This window comes from Denticeps clupeoides, chromosome 13 (assembly GCF_900700375.1).
Source record: "Denticeps clupeoides chromosome 13, fDenClu1.1, whole genome shotgun sequence".
Taxonomy (NCBI): Eukaryota; Metazoa; Chordata; class Actinopteri; order Clupeiformes; family Denticipitidae; genus Denticeps; species Denticeps clupeoides.
In genome coordinates, this window is record NC_041719.1 from 3,749,096 (window position 1) to 3,772,824 (window position 23,729).

Consider the following 23,729-nt stretch of genomic DNA (forward strand, 5'->3'; position numbering starts at 1 on the left):
GGGGAGCAGTGTGTGGGGACGGTGCTTTGCTCAGTGGCACCTCAGTGGTACCTTGGCAGATCGGGATTTGAACCGGCAACCTTCTGATTACGGGGCCGCTTCCTTAACCACTAGGCCACCACTGCTTATTCTGGGTACATTTTTGTACATCTATTAGCCTTGAAAACAGCATTAATCGGGTTGTGATCATTTCAGAATATATATTGACTATGTCCAAAACCTTAGTCATTTTTATAGCTAATAGTTTTCCATGTCTTCACTTTCTTTACGTCACAGGACAATTGACTTTAACAGCCTGCAGGGACCTTTCCCTCGTGTCAATTTCAGAAGCTGTGAAGCTGGGAAAGCCACTCATTTGTTAAGTTTGAATTTATGCTAACGTTTGCCTAAAGAAATGCTTTACAGCTCACCTTTCATGGCACAAACAAAAGCAAATGTCACTTTTCTCTTGGTTACACCACCAGCCTGACTCCGTAGCACTTTGTAAAAGTGCAAGCATGGTTGTCCACTTCTAATCAGAAGTACATTCAACTCATAGGAGAAAATATGTGCCAAAACATCACCGTCCCACCAAGTCCACCACCATGCAAGGGAAAACACCATAACGAATTCCGGCCGCTGCCGACAACAGTACGTATGCAGACTTGTATTTAATCATATGGAGATTCCACACCCCACAGGAAACCATTTATTTTTATCTGCATGTGTAGGAAACATTCATAGTGGACACGCAATTGTACCCTTCATGTGTAAATGCCTTTAATCGCTATAAAAATAAATACATTCAGAAAATGCATGTAAATAATAAGTGACTCTTTCTGTCAAACTGAGATCTGAATTGTTAAAGAAGAGAAGACAGAAAAGATTATTACAGTTTTTGGTTGATGCATTTATTTGGTCGTCCTGTGAAGTTGGTGAAAGTTTGAAATTGAGCTTTATTGTTATTTCAGCTACATACATGTAAGACGGTACATAGTGAAACGAAACCGGAACCTGGTGCTACATTTAACATTTATACAACGTTAGATACTGATATAAACAGGGGATGATGCAAACAGGGGACACAGACAGAGCAAGAGTAACATTTAACAAAAAGACATGTAGACAACAAAGAGACAGACAGCATTAAACTAGTGAAATGAATAATAAGTAAAAATAGTGCAAATACTGCTGTGAAAAATGGAACGGTGCATTAATAGATAATATAGTTAATTATAACAGAGGTTGTGTGTGTGTGTGTTTGTCAGTCCAGAGTGGAAAGTCCCTGAGTGTCCAGGTTTCTGATGGCCTGTAGAGAGAAGCTGTTGCAGAGTCTGGCAGTGAGGGCCCGAATGCTTCGGTACCTTTTTTCCGGATTGCAGGGGTTCGTAGAGTCCTTCACAATACTGGTGGCTTTCCTGGTGCTGCGTGTGTTGCAAATGTCACTTGTGAGTGAACCTGATTCACACCCCTCTATGAATTTTAAAATGAAACTCTGGTCACATTGCGCTTCCATCACACAAGTCCAAGTTCAGTTGCAGGGTGACACGGCCTGATTAGACTAAAAGGCACATGCATGTGGCTGCCTGTGGGTCGTCTCTCTCTGGTCAGACACATTGTGGGCGGAAGACAAATGTCAATGGTTACGGCTTTGTACGATTCTAGGTTCTTCTAGTCCCACTCAACATGTGCAACGTAAAAGTGAACACATTATTATTCACATGTTGTAGAATGTGAAAAAGCATGTACTGGGAAATTGTTTGTTGGTGGTGGAAAGTACTGAGATGACGTTTCGGACCGTGCGCACTGCTTCAGAGCAAAGAAAGAAGGCGGTGGTCAGAAAAACACGCCGTCTGGGTGGAACTCAGCCTCCCACCACCACATAACAAAAAAAGGTCAAAAACATTTCTGGTGCGCCAGGGTTACCAAATTCACTTGGCCGGGGGGAGTGTTTCCATTTCAGACGTCATGTCTCTCTACACATGCATGCTCATGCATCTGAATATAACTTTTACATGTTAAAAACCTATCTTCTGGCCCATCACCTAACTTTTCACTGGTTTTGTTTTTCTTTTAATTACAATGGACTAATGGGATGGAAATGTTTCTTCTAGTAGAAATTCATGAATTCTTTTGTCTCAAATGAACTCAAATGATGTAGTCAAACAAAAAAAGCTGAACTAATCTGAAATAGGCACTGGTTTTTGTTTGCCCGCACGAGTATTTTTACTCCCAAAGCAGAACTCAAAACCCAAAACCACTCAATCTGGCAACGGTGCTCTGAGCATCTGTCAAGGGCCCGTCTACGGTCGTAGTTAGATTCCTGTTCCTATAAAAATGCAATAATAGTAGTTTAGTTTGTGATCCACAGCTTTTTGGTGAACAGAATTTTAAGGCGAATATATTTGTTTCTTGCATGTTCTTATGTAACTTGGGACTTTTTCATTTCCATTTTTTCCGATGTGCGTGTTGGGTCTGATCTGATCTGATCATAAATCAGGCTAAATAAGAAACGTATACAAGGGTTCGGCTTCGGTGCTTCGTTCATGTACTGGTGGAAGTATTAGGGTTGTTTAGACAGAAGGAGCCTCTGGATGGCACTACAGAGCCACTGCCATGTCACCCACATGTAATACAGCCCCACTGGGATGAGTGACATTTTAAATGTTGCCCTGTGTCATGGCGGGATGGCTTGAAAGTGACAGTTGTCCTGCGATGGCGTTTTTACGCAGTGAGAAGCATCACTACGGAACAGGAAGCAAACTAGTGCAGCTGCACTGCAATTAGACACTTGTTTCTGCAGGCATGCCGGCTATCAGCAGAAACCCACAGATTTACATCACACACACACACACACACACACACACACACTTTCACAAGACAGCCCATTACTGTCCTCATTCTTTCAAAGACAGCTAAATAAAATGTGGTAGGTATAACACACTCTCAATAAAGGTACATTTTGTACTCTCTCTTACACAGAAAAAAAAGAAGTTTCCCCTTTAAGCGTAACTAACATCTCACACACACCCAGCAGGAAATAAAAGAAGTGTGTATGTAAATGAGCGCCGCAGAGCGTGCATTACAAAGGGGGAGGGAACTGTGTGCTGACAAAAGCCTGCAGGTGTGTGTGGCTTATGGTCTCACACACACACACACACACACACACACACACACACCAGAGGACTTCTGAAGGCAGACTTTGTGTGTAGTGCCATGTCCCAACAGTGATGGACTCCCAGAACTGCATCATGCCGGACATCTCCACACGGGACCCTCAGGAAGACTTTGAGATCCAGCTGCGTGTCGGCGGAGGAACGTATGGCGATGTCTACAAGGTCAGAGGTCAAAGCACACCTCAATTTTGCCTTTTATTACAATTATGTGTAGTGCTTAAGGTGGATGTGTTAAGGTGGATCAGCACAGAGAATAAAGACGTGTGGCTTCTTCGTACTTCAGTGGTGCTCATATGTCATCAAGCAATCTGCTCCAGTGTTTGGCGAGGGTGACAGATTCGGGTAATCTGATAAATCTCTTGGATCACACTGCAAGAAGCAGTGCAAGTTTCCTGTCTCCCGCGTTCAGACCTTTTCTTCTCTGATGTGCCCTGTGGTTTCGCACAGGCTCAAGAAGCCCTCGTTTCCCGGCATCACATTTTAAGGATTAAAACCCTCAGTGTAGTTCTGAGAGGACACGTAGACATCAGTTTCCAACCCATTTAGAGCTTAGTCTTTTAAATGAATTTACAGAGGTCAGTTTGTGGTTTCTTCTCAGAAAAAGGTTTCACATCAGCACTCTTCATGGGTTCCTGCTGATTTTAGTGAGTGTGTGACATCCTGTTTGCTCATTATTTGTATGTCACCTACAAGCCACAGTCTACAACAAGCTAACAAAAAATGTAATCAGTGAGCTCAAATACACAATTTGAGGCGGTTTGTAATTAATATTTAATATCGCATTTAATATTATTATTATTCGACAAAACTAAGGCTGACCAATCAGCACACAGCGACAAGTGCAGTGAAATCCAGGTCCAATCAATTGAAATGGTTTATAAATCCTGTCCTAGCTCAAAATGGACTATCTGCAGAGCTGCAAATATTCCACTTTAAGCAAACTGAGCTGAGTTTTGTTCATAAATTGGGCAAAAGAAGATGTGCAGGCAGCACAAACCTCAAAGACACGTTCTGGGGGAGGGGAGGAAGGTCCTGTTGGTGCACGGCGGCTGTTGCACCTGCTTACACAAGAAGGGCAACCCTTACCAGCAAATCACTACTTCCTGTAAAGGCCTACAGAAAATACTGGCCATAAGTGGTAGTTGCCTAGTGGGTAACACACTCACCCATGAACCAGAAGACCCAGGTTCAAATCACACTTACTACCATCGTGTCCCTGGGCAAGACACTCAACCGTAAATTGCTTCGGGGGGGACTGTCCCTGTAATTACTGATTGTAAGTCGCTCTGAATAAGGGCGGAGGTTGATTTTGGGAAAGGTTGTTGTGGTAGGGTGGTAGTAGGGTGGTAGTAGCCCAGTGGTTATCACACTCGCCTATGAACCAGAAGACCCAGGTTCAAATCCCACTTACTACCATTGTGTCCCTGAGCAAGACACTTAACCCTAAGTTGCTCCAGGGGGGACTGTCCCTGTAACTACTGATTGTAAGTCGCTCTGGATAAGGGCGTCTGCCAAATGCCTTAAATGTAAATGTAAATGTTTTTTCTGCTGCAATGATGTTCCTGAATTGGGTTGTTTATTTCCTTTTTCCTTTTTTATTTCCAATAATCACTGATGTGTCTACTAACATGACAAGATAAAAGACTGAGTTAGTTGAGTCATATTCTGAACATTAGAGGTGACCTTGATGCTATAAAAGAAGCTGCATAAAAGCAGGCATACGGTACAACACAAAGTGTTTGATGGTCTGGCAAGAAGCAAATAATCGGGACATCGTCCCTTCTGCCCCTCTGAGGTACACGAATGGGTGAGGTTTAGATTTTCAGAAACATCTGTGCTGACCTAAAAAGGAGAACAGATATTATGAGCCGCACATAGCGTTTCTTAGGAAAATGAGCACCGTTGAACAGGATGCAGTCATTGGTTAACTTTCTGTCAGCTTTTTCATTGTTTGTCCTCAGTAGTAGGACAAAAGTTATATGAGCGGTCATTCTTCTTTGTGTTGAACTGCTTACATTATTTATTGATGTTGATGGTTAATCTTGAGTATTCACATTCATTAAAATAAGAGGCATAAATACATTACATAAAACCCACCTCAGTTTGAGAGATGTGGTATCAGGAGCTCAGTAGCTTCAGACCTACCTGTCTACATGGAGGTTGATTACAGGTACATTAGGGGATTCCACAAGGAATTTCAGTGGTTGGATCTGCATTATTCCATGTGATCTGGGAGGACCATGGAAAGACTTAGCATTGAAGATTTATTATATGTTCTTCTGACAAACCCTCAAAGATAATAAGAAGCCCATTTCAGTTCCAGCTGGTAACACTTGGAATTTAACTGAAGGACTTTAAAACCTGCCCTGTTGGTCTTGAAAGAAAGTGGGTGGAGGGGTTACCAACAGGTTTTCAAAGCTCTATTTGACCAGATGCACGTTACCCTATAGATATGTGCTTTTATTTACATGTAGATTAGCTGTGCTGCAGCACGTCATTCCACACGCTGAAGGAATGTGGACAATGTTCTCCAGCCTGTCTACAATGCAACATCCCGTCACAACTGTGTGACTCACTCCGTTTCAATTCAACGTGAAAGGCTAAATATAATTCGTTAAATATTTCAACTTATCAGCTCTGACTAAAGAGGGAAGTATCGCATATTAAAATAAGTGGTTTGGCAAAGGTGCTTTTTAATAAAGTGACGTTTATATTTTTGTGAAATAGGTCAATATATATATATATATATAGTGAACTTTATATTGTGAACTAATAGACTAATAGTGTGAATAACACACAATAGGCTTGACTTGGGCAAAGACATCTTGGTTTAGACAAGGGTTCTTGTATTTTTGCCGGAGCACCAGTTTTTCTGGTTCAGAAATGTGAAACCGAGATCTTAAATGCACCACGTCACTTGCTTTGAATGTCATTTACAATCTATGTTCAGCTCAGTGAAATGACAGAACGCTGAAACGAATGGCAGCTCTCATTACTTCATTTGAGAACGTCAGTGGGAAGATGAACTCGGACAGTTGAAGCAAGTCCTAACCTCACACCCAATGTCTGCTCTCTCCACCACTCATACACTCCCACTCTGTTTTGTTTTGAGTGTATAACTGTAGGTGCAATTTGCCAGTCTGGCAACAGCATTTAATCAAAAATTTTAATTACTACTATTGTTTTTATTTGAAAAAGCAACACTATTGATAAACAAAATAAACAAATAGGGTCTTCATTTGAAGTAATAGATATTGATTACTTTAATGATACATTGTTTTATGAGAAACAACCCTTTGTTAGAAGAAGTTGCCACCTCTCTCCATATTTCCTATTAAGATTTGTGTGTGGGCACTGTTTACTGAGCTCAGAGACCCTTCCACTGCTACAGTACAGTACTGACCCACCCAAAGATCCCACCCAATATACAGCTCTACATGTTCCATTGTTAGCATTGTGGGGTTATATTCAGACAGACACACAGTGACGGACAGAGCATCCCCGCATTGACGAAGGCCACATGAGCCGAAACATTGGCAAAAAAAGGTAGGTGGGACAGAGGCAGGGTGTGGGTATTCAAGGCTTGTCAGTGAGCAGCCATTAGCTACAACAGCCCTAAATTGTAATAACCTGTTCAGTAGCATGTTTGTTGGCACAGTCATGTGACATTAAGAGAAAAAAAGGGAGAATGGCACCTCATATCAGACACTTTTTAAACATTATCATTATTAATTAAGTTAGCCCCTGTTTAGTTTTATTCTGTATTCCAATTACAGGGTTTAATGAACAAACCCTGGAAAGTTGTAAACCAGTTAACTTAAACTGGTTGTCCATTTCTTTGTTAATCCCCCCTGATGTCAATTCAGCATTTACATAAACCCTGTAATCTCCATCTTCAGCAAGTAATCAATGGAAAAATCAAGTCATGTTAATTGAAAATACTTAATTGGTGACATTCATGTAAGTCTGAACATGTATATGCTTCTGTTATTTACATTTAAGGCATTTGGTAGACGGCCTTATCCAGAGCGACTTACAACGTGCTTCTATGTTACCATCAATGAAGTGATCAGTTCTTGTTCATTAAGACCCTCAACTATGAATACAATCTTTTTATTCACTCTTGTTGTAGATTCTGTACATAAGTTAGACAATAAGAACGTTACAAGTTAATCTAAATTTTCTCTAAAGAGGAAGGTCGTTCGAAAATACTGAGCTGTTCTGACCTCGAGGGGAAGTTCATTCCACCACCGAGGGGCCAAGACTGAGAAGAGTCTAGATGAGCGTCTTCCTTTTACCTTCAGAGATGGAGGGACCAGGCGAGCAGTACTGGAGGCTCGGAGTATACGAGGTGCAGTGTGAGGTGTAATAAGGGCTGTGAGGTAGGATGGTGCTACTCCATGTTTGGCTTTGTAGGCCAGCATCAGTATTTTGAACCTGATGCGTGCAGCTACTGGGAGCCAGTGGAGGGAACGTAGCAGAGGGGTGGTGTGTGAGAATTTGGGAAGGTTGAAGATCAGTCGTGCTGCTGCCTTTTGTATGAGTTGTAGAGGTGGTACTTAGAAGTAGACCAGCTAGAAGGGAGTTCCAGTAATCCAGTCTTGAGATTACTGAGGACTGAACCAGTATCTGGGTGGCCTGTGTTGACAGATAAGGGCGGATTCGTCTGATATTGTATAGGAGGAATCTACATGAGTGGGAAAGATTGCTGATGTGAGTCAAGAAGGAGAGTTGGTTGTCTATTGTTACTCCAAGGTTGCAGGCTGTTGTAGAAGGAGAGAGCTGTCAGTTGTCCAGGTAAATAGCAAGATCCTGATGTGGTGAAGAATCTGCTGGAATGAATATTAGTTCAGTTTTGGTGGGATTGAGTTTGAGGTGATGGGCTGCCATCCAAGATGAGATGTCGGTCAGACATGCAGACATGCAGATTTTGGAAGCAGCATGTAGATCAGAGGGAGGAAAAGAGAAGATGAGTTGTGTGTCGTTGGCATAGCAGTGGTAGGATAATCCATGTGAAGAAATGACCTCACCAAGTAATCTTGTGTAGAGGGAGAAAAGGAGAGGACCTAGCACTGAGCCTTGAGGGACACCAGTGGAGAGTCTACGTGAGGTAGAGGTGGAGCCTTTCCATGTCACTTGGTAAGATCGGTCGTCAAGGTAGGAAGCAAACCACTGCCATGCTGAGCCCTGAATTTCAAGCCTCTTCAGGCTTGACAAGAGAGTCTTGTGGTTGACTGTGTCAAATGCTGCAGAGAGGTCGAGGAGAATAAGAACCGATGACAGTTTTGCCAATCTGGCCACATGTAGCTGCTCGGTAACAGCTAGAAGGGCCGTCTTTGTAGAATGAGCTGTTCTGTAGCCAGACTGGTTAGGATCCAGGAGGTTCTTCTGTGATAGATGAAGTGATAGCTGATTGTAGACACAGTGCTCAAGTATTTTAGAAAGAAATGAGAGGAGGGAAACTGGTCTGTAGTTGTTGATGTCTGTAGGATCAGCAGTGGGTTTCTTTAGGATTGGAAGAACCCTGGAGATGCTTCCTCCAGCATCATGCATTGATCAAAAACAGAAGCAGGATTTTAAAGGTCACACAAGTCTTGCTTTGCTTCCATGAATAATTTACATGACAGGCAGTGTGTGATCAGCGTGTGGGGGGGGCAGTGGTGAACTTAAAGAAGTGGCCCCGTAATCAGAAGGTTGCTGGTTCGAATCCCGATCCGCCAAGGTGCCACTGAGGTGCTACTGAGCAAAGCACCGTCCCCACACACTGCTCCCCGGGCACCTGTCATGGCTGCCCACTGCTCACTCAGGGTGATTGGATAAATGCAGAGGACACATTTCACTGTGTGCACCGTGTGCTGTGCTGCTGTGTATCACATGTGACAATCACTTCACTTTTTTTTTTTGATCAGTGCGTTCAGTTGAAAAGAAGCGTTAACTTCATGGGGTCTTTCATTACAGGCTCGGAACAAACAAACTGGGGAGCTGGCGGCCATCAAGGTCATCAAAATGGAGCCCGGTAAGAGATCATCGCCAGTTCAAATAGCCCACAGCCTGACTGACAAATGCTAAAACAAGGCCACTGTTCAGAGGGCCATCAGAGGGTGTAACTTGGAACAAAACTGAATGGGGAGTCTTTCCATGGTCCAGAACGTGATGAACATAGTCTTCACAATTAATTACATCGTTCTTGGACATAGCTCAGAGCTGCTGGCATGATATTGAGTTTAAAAGAAGCTTAATTTAATCAGCCCTTCAAGAAAGGCTGGGAGGGTATCTCAGCTTCTGGTGAAAATAAACAGTCTGTTGCAATCGCGCAGGTCTGTGAAAGATAAGGTCGTCAGTCAGGTTGTGGCTGATGATTTCCTCCCTCAAAAAACCAAACCTGTCAACAACACAGAGTGGATCGCTCCTGCTTCTTGAATGTACTTACATCCAAATCAGATGAATGGTGTAGGAATTACAACAGTTTGGATATGTGCCTGTCCATTTTTAAGGGACAAAATGTAATGGGACAATTGGCTGTTCAGCTGTTCAATGGCAAAGTGAGTGTTATTTCTGCATTATCCCATTTACAAGGAGCTGATAAAAGGAGGTCATTTCAAGCATGCATTTTGCATTTGGAATATGTTACTGTTTCAATATGAGATCAGAAGAGCTGTCACCAACAGGAAAGCAAGCCATCATTAGGCTGAAAAATTAAAACAAACCCATCAGAGAGATAGTAAAAACATTAGGTGTGGCCAAATCAGCTGTCTGGAACATTCTTAGAAAGAATGCACCAGTGAGCTCAGCAACAGAGCCAAAATGATTAGAATTATGATGCTGTCCCAATATCTATGGGCCTGACGGTACACATCTGCCACTGTGTAGAAATATGAAAATTGTTGATGTTCATTTATTGGATTAGACTGACGTAAGATTTGATGATTAATTGGCGAAACTGACTTTAATATGAGTATATTGTGGGCATATTGCTGAAGGAATTAATGGAAGAGATCAGGAGGTTCACTATGACATCGTCTGAGGGAACCAGATTGGTTGTTTCAATAGTTCCATAATCACACATCTCCTAAGTACAAAATGCACTGTGAGAAACGGACTAGGCTCAGAAAAAACATTAGATAGAACATTTACATTTACATTTACAGCATTTATCAGACGCCCTTATCCAGAGCAACTTACAATCAGTAGTTACAGGGACAGTCTTCCTGGAGCAACTTAGGGTTAAGTGTCTTGCTCAGGGACACAATGGTAGTAAGTGGGATTTGAACCTGGGTCTTCTGGTTCATAGGCGAGTGTGTTACCCACTAGCCTACTGCCACCCTGGGCATATTGAACACCATGTGTACAATCTGATATTATTAATTGCTCACCTACACTTTAGCTTCTGCAGTTTACCAAGCTTGGCATTCTGTAACTTTTCAGAGGATGACTTCTCGGTGATCCAGCAGGAGATAGTGATGGTTAAAACATGCAAACATCAAAACATTGTGGCATACTATGGCAGTTATATGAGGTAAGACTCCCATGTTTACATAGCTGCATGCCTAGCAGATAAGGAAATGGACCCATAATCAAAAGGTTGCTGGTTCGAATCCTGCCCACTGCAGCCTAAGGTGATGAGTTCAATGCAGAGTTCTATGCACCGTGTGCTGTGCTGCAGTGTTTCACAATGACAATCACTTCACTTTTGTATACTTGCATGTTTTGTTTCCTCAGGTAAAGTAATGGTGTACACATTTAAATACTAACTAACTTCTAAAGAAGTCATTTTATGTTGAATAAACTTGCCATAGCGGCTGAATCTTTGAATCATGTTCTGTGTGCAGAGCCAATAAACTTTGGATCTGCATGGAGTACTGTGGAGGAGGATCACTGCAGGACATCTACCATGGTGAGTGTACAATGATTGTCATGGGAAAAGTTAGATTCCGACCTCTCATGTCCATTTGCAAGAGAAATGGTAGAAAGAGGTACAGACGCCTGAGCATGAAACCAAACTGAAAAAAAAATCTGTTATTGCATTATTTACATTAAATTAATGTTTAGTTTATACATGAACTAACTGCTGGTTTACATTCTTATTATTAAACCAGCTTTTTCATTCCTTTGAATCCTTATGTTTTGCCCTTTGTCTTCATAGTAACAGGGCCACTGTCAGAGAACCAGATTGCCTATGTGTGCCGTGAAATGCTACAGGTGAGCTCACCTACAGGCAGGGCCACTGCATCCAGATATGCATCAGGCAAATACCCAGGGTTCCCAAGCTGGAAAGGGGTTGCTGAGAATACTTGATTTTGAACTTACAAATATTAATTATTTGGAAAAAGACACACGTGGTGGGGTATATGCTTTTGCTGATGCTACTAATTAAATGACTGCAAGCAGTGAAAAAAAATCCAATTCTGTGCTTTAAGCAATTTATCATTTGTTTGAATGGCACTGCAAAAAGAACAAAAGATACATGCTGATACACTGAAATGTTGATTTGCTAAATAATTATAATTAATTAAAATAGTGTTTTGAACCATGACATATTAGCCATGAACTATGACCACTTAACCCTGAGTTGCTCCAGTGGGACTGTCCCTGTCACTACTGATTGTAAGATGCTCTGGACAAATGGCATACATGTAAAGGTATAAATATTTTATTCATAATATAGATATTTTGTACCATGACTGGTACATTACATAAATGCCTCACATCATGTGGTGACTTGGTTCCATTTAGGGCCTTGAGCCCCCAAAGTATCTTGAAATTACTCTGCCAACAGGTTGCAAATGCTGGTAGCACCTATTGATCTAAAGGCAGAATAAAATTTGGTTTCTATAACGTGGCATTGTGGGCAATCTAGATATCCTTTGGATCATGTCCTGGTCGTTGCTTAAACCAGCCAATGTCAGCAGCCTCCCCTCCTTATTCCTGATATTGATAATTCAAGAATATATACATAATGTATTCTTCATTATATAGAATGAATGATATTTGGTGAACATTCCAACTGAATGTCCAATCGTCTTCACAGGGTCTGGACTACCTGCATGGGCATAAAAAGATCCATCGAGACATCAAGGTTAACAATGGAAACCCGACCCATGAAAAATTTACAGAGACGTATCATATGCAAACTTTCTGACAATGAAATGCATTTGTCCTTTCAGGGTGCAAACATTCTTCTAAATGATCATGGAGAGGTCAAATTAGGTACATATCTGAAAATTAAAAATGATTCAAATATGAGGTTGTTGTCCCTGAGAGCAATGTTGATCAGTTTCTTCTGGTTGTGCAGCGGATTTTGGAATCGCAGCACAGATCACGGCAACATTTGCCCGACGAATGTCTTTCATTGGAACGCCATACTGGTGAGATCCAAACCCCCTCACCAACACTTACACAACACAGACAATGGAACAGTATATCCAGAAAAAGAGAACCATTGGTTTTCATCCAACAATGCAAACTCTTTACTTGATCAAATGGCATCAGTGGCATCTCATGGGATTTCAGCCTGCAACCTTTGGATTACGGGACTTCTTATTAGTTGCTAGGCCACCACAGCCCCGACTGAATGGAAATGTCAAAGTCAAAGTCAAAGTCAGTTTTATTGTCAATTCTGCCATATGTACAGGACATGCAGAGAATTGAAATTTCGTTACTCTCAGACCCATGGTGCTTAAGAGTAACATTAAATACAGACAGTAACATTAAATACAAAGGTATAAATTCATTTTTTAAAAACACAATATACAAATAAGGGCACATGGTGGAGAGTGCAAACCATGTAGTGCAACAGAGCTTGTAAGTGTAAAAGTGACAAAGTGAGGTAGTTGGCAGACCAATGCTGCACAGAGTGACTGGTGCACGGTCAGTTTGTGTGTGTGTTTGTGTTAGAGTTCAGAGAGTTTGTGGAGCGGAAGAGGGGAAAGGGGAGTGGGGGAAGAGCCGGGAGAGAGTTTTTTTTTTTTTTTTTTTTTTCATTTTGATTGAATGGAAATGTATTATAATTGGTTAACTAATCCTTAAGTGCTATACATAAGTTTGTTTCATACTTTGAAATGTCATGGTCCATTATCTATGCAACAGGATGGCCCCAGAGGTGGCAGCTGTGGAAATCAAAGGAGGCTACAATGAGCTGTGTGATATATGGTCCGTTGGCATCACTGCCATTGAACTGGCAGAGCTACAACCACCACTGTTTGACCTCCATCCTCTTCGGTAAGCACTGTCTGTTTCTACTGCACAGTTCACAGTGTGCAATATCATTTAATATCATGGATTAGTGTTTATTATCAGGTTGGTTAATATTCATTCTTTTTTTTTTATCCAGGCTGCTCTTCCTTATGACCAAGAGTGGTTATCAGCCTCCAAAGCTGAAGGATAAAGCCAAATGGTAAGGATTTTAATTTTCTCTGCAATTTCTTAATTTCTACAAATAGATTGCCCAATTCCTTCTGAATGGAAAATGAATGTCCTCTGAATTTAACCCATTGGCACCTGGGGAGCAGTGTGTGGGGATGGTACCTTGATCAAGTGAACCTCAGTGGTCCCATTGATCCAAAGCTTTTTTTTTTAGCTTTTGCTCTCCATGTATATTACTCCGTACTTCTTGTGAATATTTGTATGTCCTTTTATGTCTGAACAGCACTTTAGCACAGTGGAACTGCTGTTAAAGTGTTCTAGAAACAAAGTTGACTTGACTAGGTGGTTCAGGATTCAAACTCGCAAACTTCCAGTTACGAATGTGTTTTTATGAGTCCCACTAGGCCACCACTGCCCCATTTTACATCACTTTGCATATGTAATCACACTATTTTTTCTACATTCCTCTACAGGTCCACAGTGTTTCACAATTTTGTGAAGTCCATGCTCATCAGAAGTGCAAAGAAGAGACCCAGTGCTGCAAAGATGTTAACAGTAAGTGTTCCTGACATCCTTCGATTTGATAGCATTTGAGACCTTATCATGTGAATTTTGAATGTAGAGCAATTAGTTTAAAATAATATGTTGTAAAGCTGAAATCTATCAAAACTGACTAGCACAAAAAAAGAATATCAAGTGTGTACTGGTTTTTAACCTCCTTCTGTCAACAGAACCCATTTGTCACTCAGACATGTCTGAGACAGGATCTCACCTTGGACCTGCTGGAAAAGCTGAAACACCCGGAGAAGCTGAAGGAGAGTTTGGTGGGCGAAGAAGATGATATGGAGGTGCTGAACACTTTTTACAGTTTGAAATGTGGGACATGAATGTATGAACACACATGTGGTGTCTGCATTTTATAACTTAAATATAATTTTATAATTATAAAATCTTATAATTATATCATTATATACAATTTTAACTGCACTATACCTGATAATTCAATGACCAAAGTCTTCCACTGAACCGTAAGTGGAGGTTAGAAAGACAATGGGCTACCAGGCTATGGGCCGGTAATCATTGAGGCAGGATACAGTTGATTTCTTGGGATGATCTTGGTGGTTTTGAGACAGGCAGGTAACACGGCTAAACTCAGCAAAATGTTGAAGATAACTGTGAAGATGTCTGCAAGCTGGTCAGCACACTCCCGTAACACCCGACCCGCTATGTTGTCTGGTCTTGATGCTTTCCGCGGGTTTTACTCTCAGGCTACTCTTTGAGGAATTAATGGTGACTGAATTAATTGCACACATGTAGTTGATTATCTATGTAGAAATGTAGTTAGCAATGTTGTCTCTCACCACCACAAGTACTAAAAGACCTCTTTTTCAGCAGAACTCCTCTATAGGGAAGTCACAGACTATAAATTGTTGGACAACGTTGAGTTGAAGTAACTCTGTGCAACTATGCAATGTTCCAGATTAACGTGCCGAGCTCCCTGCGAAGAATTCACTCCATCAACCGACACAATCAGGCAGAGAGAAGCAACTCGGACATCAGTCGTAAGATTTATCCTTTATGAGCAGTTATGAGCCATGCTTGCATCAGTAAGATAATGTTGTGTAATTGTCAACATCTCTTTTCAGTACAGCAGATTTATACACAGCGACCAGTTCGAATAAAGACAAACTCACCAGAGGCGACGGTAAAATATATCTCTTTTTGGGTTAGAGGGAATCAGGTTATGTGCTTTTACTATTACTATTGTTCAGTATTATTTTGGTTGACTCAATGGTTTTTAATTTTGTTGGTGTGTTTTAGCTCTTCTCTCTCTCTCATTGCTCATGCTTTTTAAATATATAAATATTTTGTGGGTGTATTTTAGCTCTTCTCTCTCTCATTGCTCATTCTTTTTAAATATATAAATATAAGTACTAGAACAAAGTGTGTTTTTTATTGTTTTTTTTTAGTTGCAATCTGAGGGTTGGCAGTGGATGGGCTCTCCTGAAGCAGCCGATAAGTGGTCTGTGAGGTAAGCACATGATGACTAGTCATCAGTAACGATCACCCATGGTCCATACCATTATCATTTCCTCTTTCTCCTTTTAGAAGTGAAAGTGTGGTCTCTGATGATGACTATGACGACGTAGACATGTAAGGAATCGAAAAACACCTTGCATTCCTTCATGTTAATATTTCCATAGGAATGACGTTTTGATTGATAAAATCCTGTTACATTATAATGATCACACTTCTTTGTCTTTATATTTGACAGACCTCTAAACTACAGCAGCTGGTATGTTTGTGCCTTTTTCTGTAGGGGGCTAGGAACTAATTAACATTAACTTTTAGCAACAAAATAACTGCAACTCACACTGGTCTGTTCCTTTATTTCTCACTTCTTACTTTGGACAGTGATACGGTCCAATACCCTGATACACCACCTCCACTTCCTCCCAAAGTAAGGAAAATATGATGATGATCTCTTGTGTATTATAAGAGTTCCTGTTTTTCTCTTGAATCGCAACCGAAATAACTGTAAAGTCTGTGATTAGATTATATGAGATTTATAACGACAGATTATATGTCTATAACAAACACACTTAACTATAATTGAAAAAAGCAATAGAATATATTTAAATATATTAAAGCATTCTATTGCTTTTTTCAATTATAATTCATATATACGTTTTTTACATGCCCGGAGAGGGCACAAAAACAGTGAGGGCGGTGGCTTCCAGACAGTGGCTTCCCCAGGGTTCCTGCTCATCAAGGCCGATGCTTGTCTGGGGTCTCTGTGGGTGAGGAGAGGGGTACAATGTTAGGTTGTAAATGATGATGCAGTTATGAGACACCAGCCTTGGTGAATCTGAGGCAGAGCCCCACTGCCACACAGTTTCAAGTTAAGATAATGGTATTTACAGATAGGGGTCTAGTGAACCCAAGGAGGGATTTTCAATAATAGTATTTTTAAAGCTCTCATGTAAGTCCCTCTGGATAAGACCCTCTGCCAAATGCTGTAAATGTAAATGAATGAATACGAATTTTGTGCATTTTCTATCCTTTTCTAGCCAAAGGTTCGCACAAGTTCCGAGGGCAGTGGCTCAGGGGAGCTTGACCGGGGTCGAACATCTTATTCTCTTCACACACCCACCCCTCTGGCCCGCTCTGCCAGTGGCACACACCGGCATCCCATCCCTCACCCTCGAACTGCAGAACGAAACTCAGGTGAGTGCTGATGGGAAGCAGATAAAGGTGTTTTTGTAAAGATTTTCTGTGGGGCAGTAGAAGTAAAAGTAAAGGATATTTCCTCACTGTACTGCAATGGATGACTTCCTTACAGATCCCACAGGTTCTGCAGCTTCCAGAACATACCCTGTTGAGCCCCAGCCACCAGAGTTACCACCAAAGAAGGACAGGAGGAAGAGACAGCCAGTGCAGGTATGAAAGCCAGTCTATTCAGTGCCTTCTGAGGTGATAGTCTATCATTAAAGCATCACTCACTTCCTGTTTAAAACCACAGTAGGGCAGTACAGGCCTGACACATATTTCCCTGAGTATAAAATTTATAAAACGTGTGGTTAACTGACAGCTGGACAGGCCCAAGGTGAATAAAATCTCTCTCTGCAGTTGTTAAGGTACATTATAATTAAGGGAACTTAATTATAATCAGAAATTGAGCATTTACATAGGAACCATATCCTTTTTAAGGAAATGCTTTTATATATTGTGGCCAAACATTTTGAGAATGCTTGTTTGCACAAAATTTGCTGCTTCAATGTTTTTAGACCTTGTTTAGAGTTCTTGTGGTGTGTTGAAGTATAATTACAAGCATTTTATAGGTTTCAAAGACTTTTATTGACAACTACATCAGATTTATGCAGAGTCGGTATTTGCAGTGTTGGCCCTTTTTTCAAGACCTCTGCCATTCACCCTGGCGTGCTGTCAACCAACTTCTGGGCCAAATCCTGAATGATTGCAACCCATTCCTTTATATTCAGCGCTTGGAGTTTGTCAGAATTTATTTGTCCACCCGCCTCTTGACAATTGACCACAAGTTCTTAGTTAGATTAAGGTCCGAGGAGTTTCCGGTTCCCAGAGCCACTTAGTTCTCACTTTGGCCTTATGGCACGGTGCTCCATCATGCTGGAAAAGGCATTGTTCTTCACCAAACTGTTCTTGAATGGCTGGGAGAAGTTACTGTCGGAGGATGTTTTGGTACCATTCTTTTTGAAGAAGTGTTGTGCAGAATCACCTTCCTTTTAAAGCATCCAGTCTGCTATTCTAACTCAATAAGCATGACAGAATGATCTCCGGCCTTGTGCTCTTCAACACTCTCACTTGTGTTAACGAGAGGATCACTGAAATGATCTTAGCAGGTCCATTTGTATCAGGACTGAAATGCAGTGGAAATGTGTTTTTTGGGGATTAAGTTCATTTTCATGGCAAAGAGGACCTCCTGAGTATATGCAAATTGCCATGGTTTTCATGGTTTAGTGGGGGTCTGAATCCAGCATTGACCCAAAGTGGCTACTGGCCACCATAGGTTGTGATACATGCTTATGAAGGTTATGCAGTTGTTTGCAATCTGCAGCCTCATAGCCAGGTAATACATTGTGTGACTTTGCACTTAAATGGGACACATATTCTGAGACATATTCAGGAAACACTTGTTATCATTCCATTAAAAATTCTCTTTATCCAATTAATCACGTTAATCAAACTAAACAGATCCCATGGTACTCAAGCAGAACCAATCACCAACAAACGCAACTATTTAGGGACTAGTTTATCCTAGTCTAATGTTCAGACTAATTGTCACCATTTTTAAATTCACTTCATTCATTACCAAGCCAACTATCCAACTATGCAAATTGATTTAAAAACTATTGGTTGTTGATTAGTTGGGATGAAATGGGTTTTTGCTGTTCAGAATAACACTGACTGTTAGAAACAGCTTCTCTTTCAGGAGACTCAAGAAAATGCCAGTCATGTGATGCAGAAGCCTCCTGTAAGTTCTATTCTGTTTAATGGCAAAAAATGAAATGTCTGTAAAGGTACATGCTGTCCTGGACTGATCAATGGCTGCTGACAATCTTCTCATTTGTATTCTGTGTAGATTGTATTTAAAAAGGTGTTTAATGGCTGCCCATTAAAAATAAACTGCTCAACGTCATGGGAACACCCGACCTCAAAAGGTGAGCAATGAATAGCTCATCTTTAATTTGAAGTGCAAAAAGACCCTTTTTGAAAATATTATAACATATTCTCAGACTTGCTATGAACACTTTAGTCCGATTTTCTACAGACCTGCATCTTATCGTGGGTGCAGATGATGGGATTTTCACACTGAATCTCAATGCAGCTGAAGCCACAATGGAGCTGGTGATGTCATTTGAAGTTTATTCATGCATGGATGTATTGTAAATGTAAATAATTTCTTCACATTTGCTTCATTGTCCATCACAGCTCTATGCAGGGAAATGCACGTGGGTCTACACTATTAATAACATTCTTATGTCCATATCGGGTAAGCATCAGCTGATTTTCCACATATCCACTCACAAATAACTCACTAAGGGATTCGTGTTGTGTGTGTGTGTGTTTGCTGCAGGAAAATCATCTCAGCTGTACTCCCACTTGCTGAAGGAGCTGTATGATCAGGCCAGAAAAGAGCATCGCATGGTTGGCCTTCCTACACACCGTCTACTACCAAGGTTAACCATATTATAATGCCTTACACCCACCCACTCGCTTTCACACACAGATATCAGATGGATTCTCCTCCTCATCCCACACAGTTGAAACTTTGTGGTAGATGGTAACTGCCAAGTGTGTTCCTTCTGCAGGAAATATTCTATAACCAATAAGATACCAGACACCAAAGGGTGTCGGGCCTGCTCAGTAGGTGAGAAGACATCTCTTTTTTTTGCCCACTTCTCAAAATTGCCCCCTTGATGCTCCTAACGGTCCCCCTGTCACCACTTTAACAGCTCGAAACAGCCTGCAGGACTGTTTGTTCCTGTGTGCTGCTCTCGAGGCCAGTGTGGTGCTGCTGCAGTGGTATGAGCCAATGCACAAGTTCATGCTCATTAAGGTCAGTGGAGGTGTTGCTGCTCTTGATATTCATGATTCTGTTTTCACTTATGTTTCCTACCTCCTTGAACTACCTTCTTGAGTAGCCCTCGTCCATGTCAGTCAGTGGACCACTAATATGATGACACCATTCTTTCTCCTTAACACAGTCATTACAGACAATATTTTGTTAACTGATGGTTTAAATAGTTCATGCACTGATGGTAAATATAATAAAAGGGTGCCATCCCACAATTTTTGTATTTCATGTGCATAATGGGCTTTAAGTACCAGATGAGTTTTCCCTTGTGTTACCTGCTTAGTTTTGTTTCAAGCCTAATTCAGATGTCATGTGTTCAACAGCACTTTGACTTTCCACTGCCCTCTCCCATGCGGATATTTGAGATGGTGGTTGCACTTGATCAGGAATATCCACTTGTGTGCTTTGGGGCGAACAGGGGAACCAGTCCAGACCGGCCTGTTGAACTCAACACCATAAACCTTAACTCCAATACTTCCTGGTTCATGGGCACAGGATTAGGTAATGGCATCTACCCCATACATTCCAAAAGTCCACACTTAACAGATGCAGCGAATTTGTGTGTTAGACTGGACAGCTAATTGACATTCGATGCGGAGATCAGCTCAGTTGTCAAAGCCAGCTTTTTGCAATTGAGAGAACTGTCGAGAGTCAAACACGCTTCTCTCTCTGTGTCACTTTGAGATTTTAATCCATGCTTTTATTATGAATAGTCTGGACTACTGTAACACACTCTATGTTGGGCTTAACCAGAGGTCACATGAGTGACTTGAGAGTTGGTCCAAAATGCTGCTGGTACAAAAACACATGAGCAGATTACTTCAGTTCTAGCATCATTACATTGTCTGCAGGTTCATTATCGGATCAATTTTAAAATGATTTTGTTTGCTTTTAAATGTCTTCATGGCCCTGCCCCACTGTATCTGTGCGATCTGCTTCAATTATACGCTTCTCTATGTTCTCTCAGGTCAGCAGAACATTCATTGTTAGGCGTCCCTAAGACAAGGAGGAAACTTAGGGGTGATAGAGCTTTTTCAATCGCTGCTCCAAGACTTTGGAACACAATTTGAGTGGTCAGCATGACCTCACACGAGTTACTGTCTAATTCCTTTGTACGTGTGTTTGTTTCTGATTATCCTAGAGAGCTGCAGTAGTGATCCTGTACAGGTGACCCAACTGGATAGCAACACGTTACTGGTTCTTATTGAGAGTGAGTTCACATTTCCCTAATTCTGCAAGTGACAGTGACACTTCTGCTGGGGTAGCTGTAGCCGTCTCATTTTTATGCAAAAGTCACAGAGTCAAAATGTCCTGACGAAACAGGTACAAAGGTTTATATGCCGCATGCTGCATTGGTGGTAGATTATAGTGGTGGGTTAGACTTTCAGAATTCAAGCAAGTAGAGGTCTGTGGTCCACAGAAGAGTACATGTGTAATGTGGCCGTGTAATGTGGTCTATTCCCACAGGATCTGTATATATTGTGAACACTGAAGGGGCAATAAAAACGCACAGACGAAGGCAAGCTGAGACCACATTTAGCTGGAGTGTTGACTCTGTGGGTGAGTTCCTTTTCTGTTGATATATTCGCCTCATCCCACCGGCTTTTAAAAATATGCATTTGGTTGAGTGTGGGCTCTCACTCTGGCTCAGTGTACTTTGAGGACACCCTGCTGGCGATATGGCAGCATGGCTGGCAAAGGAGAGGAGAGAACTTCTCTGAAATCCTACAGGAGAACACAGACATGAGACGAAATTTCCGCCTAGTGGGGTCAGACGGGTGCGTGTGTGCATCACATTCAAGCATCATATGGCACGTTACAAATAAAACAGCTGACTCGTTTAATTTTTTCAGGATGGTTGTCATGGAGACACGTCACATTGAGAATAACTTTGGACTCTCTAACCTGTACATTCTGGAGATCGCTGAAAGCATCACTCCTGTCCCATGACTACTGTCTCATCCAGGACAGGGGACAACCAGTCACCTTCTGGAGGACGAGCCTTTTGCTGAACTGTTTGCACCCAAAGAGCATGAAACCCGACCTGCTACATGCACTGTTCCACGTCTTGTTCTTACAGGTGTCTAATACCGATCCTACAAAAGCTGTGCAGATTTATTCTCTCTGTATTTTTTCTCTTCACACCAGATGTGTATAGCCTTTTGCATTGATGCTGTACACCTAACGTGCTGCTGAATTTCAATCTATTACATTTTTATTTAATTGTGGTTAAAAGGGCCATCGAGAAAATCCTGACTGGTTGTAATATGCTGTCAAGTTAAACAAGCTGAACCAACAAGAGACGAGTGTGTGTCTGTCTTCAGCAGCGACTGGAAACACTACAGAGAGACGTCGCTGAAAATATGTAATCAGGACGGAGGAATCTACACGTCCGACTCAGTCTAACTGGTCCATGCAATGTTTGTCTTCTTTATGCTTATTCTCTGAACCTATCACAGCCAAACACTCACTCTCCAGGAGCATCTGTTGTCTTCTCCGTATCCAACAAACAGAAATGAAGAATGAATGAACAAAAAAACTTCATAGCAGTCGACCTTCTGACTGTAAAACTATAATCAGAGATTTTTTGGAAAACAATGCTCAGTGAATTTAAGGGTGGCTGTGAGGCTGGAGCTTGTAGTGTGTGCATTTATGATCCAGCTCATGTTTCCTGCCTGTCTTCCTGTTTGCATGTGCTGTTTTAGATAGATCTGCACTAGAGACAATTTCTGGTTGAGAAGAATTGGTTTTGTTGATCGGAGCAGCATTTCCTGGGTCAGGACTTGCTTCTGCACTTCAATTTGTAATTTCACTTTGGATTCTCGTGGTGGTAGAGTTAATTACCACTTGTATTAGTCATTTGCTAGGATTTGTCCACATGCAGCTATAAACTCTTCAATGTTGTTGTGATATTAGTGTGATGACAATGCTCGATGGATAATGACAATCCGGATCCAATTGTGGAATTCTACAGCTTGGGTGCTGTTGGCAATAAATAATGTTTTTTTTTTCTTTTTAACCAATGTCCGTTTTCTATATAGAATATGCACTCTGAGAGCCTGCTCCTCAAAATTACTGTCAAAAGTGAAAATTCTTAAGATATGGTAAAAAAAAGCAAACACATTTTGAAGATTAAGTATGTTTTTAGCTGCCCAAAGGCAATACAATAGTAGCACACATTGTCACGAGCCTCTTTTCTGGCTGCATTGATTTTTCTCAAAAACCTACTGAAACTAGAAACCTACTGCATACAATGATAGTTTAACAACAGCTTTGTATACTGATGTAAATGTATTTTACCTTTTTAATAATTATCTGTTTCTTAGCCACCACTTCCTTTTAATGTAATCTGGAATAATAGTTTTGGAGACTTTGGAGATGTTTATATACATGTTACCATGATCACCTAAAAAAACATTTACAGCCAAATGCTGCCAATGTTAGTGTTATATCAATCTGAAGCCATCACCCTCAGTGAACAGGGGGCAGCCATGAAAGGAGCCCGGGGAGCAGTGTTTGGGGATGATACCTTGATGGTTCAGAATTGAATTCCCAATCCTTCAATTATGAGTCCGTTTCCTTATTCACTAGGCCACCACTGCCCTGAGCCGCCACTGTTATAACCACTTTTATATCAACAATCTGAAGCCATCGCCCTCACCCTCAGGGGGCAGCCATGAAAGGTGCAGTGTTTGGGGACACCTTGATGGTTCAGAATTGAACCCACTCTTCGATTATGAGTTTGCTTACAGCACCTGGTATTCCCGGGGGGTTTCCCATTCAAATACTAACCAGGCCCCACCCTGCTTAGCTTCTAAAATTGGGAATTCACCAGGTGTTCAGAACTGCGTTTTATAGCGACAATTGTGTATTTTGTGTCACACAATAAAGAGAAAATAGTAATAAATACATAACAATAATAAAACAAAAAAAGAAACCATATGTAATGCATATGTGTATTTATAGCTAATTAGTTAGATTTTAAGAGAAGCACCACACAAAGTCATTTTCACCACAGTGTTCAATGAAATGTCAAATGAAGATGTATTTATTTTGTTTTAAATAATCACATATATCAGGATGTGTTTCAAGATATA

At 41.2% G+C, this 23,729-nt stretch overlaps 1 protein-coding gene across 2 annotated transcripts; it reads left to right on the forward strand.

The window, feature by feature from the left end:
* The first annotated feature begins 3,098 nt into the window (after nt 1-3,098).
* On the forward strand, nt 3,099-22,651 carry map4k1 (mitogen-activated protein kinase kinase kinase kinase 1). Of its 2 annotated transcripts, none has more exons than XM_029000409.1 (32): nt 3,099-3,317; nt 9,114-9,171; nt 10,581-10,671; nt 10,985-11,049; nt 11,299-11,354; nt 12,184-12,231; nt 12,320-12,362; nt 12,448-12,520; nt 13,242-13,373; nt 13,486-13,548; nt 13,991-14,072; nt 14,249-14,365; nt 14,998-15,079; nt 15,164-15,222; nt 15,488-15,549; nt 15,627-15,671; nt 15,793-15,813; nt 15,933-15,978; nt 16,589-16,745; nt 16,861-16,958; nt 18,475-18,528; nt 18,637-18,715; nt 18,811-18,902; nt 18,987-19,047; nt 19,132-19,234; nt 19,367-19,425; nt 19,511-19,614; nt 19,956-20,133; nt 20,774-20,842; nt 21,100-21,192; nt 21,284-21,410; nt 21,486-22,651. In XM_029000409.1, the coding sequence occupies exons 1-32, from the start codon at nt 3,210-3,212 to the stop codon at nt 21,580-21,582; spliced, it is 2,622 nt and encodes an 873-aa protein (XP_028856242.1). In that variant the 5' UTR covers nt 3,099-3,209; the 3' UTR covers nt 21,583-22,651. The 2 variants fall into 2 exon arrangements, with proteins under 2 accessions (XP_028856242.1, XP_028856243.1); XM_029000410.1 differs by having other exon boundaries at nt 3,100-3,317; nt 18,826-18,902.
* The last annotated feature ends 1,078 nt before the right edge of the window (nt 22,652-23,729 follow it).

Coding starts and splice junctions, on each gene's coding strand:
- map4k1 (XM_029000409.1), top strand. CDS start 3,210: ATGGACTCCCAGAACTGCATCATGCCGGACATCTCCACACGGGACCCT. Junction 12,232..12,319: donor AGATCCATCGAGACATCAAG/GTTAACAATGGA, acceptor TTGTCCTTTCAG/GGTGCAAACATTCTTCTAAA. Junction 19,235..19,366: donor ACACACCGTCTACTACCAAG/GTTAACCATATT, acceptor TTCCTTCTGCAG/GAAATATTCTATAACCAATA.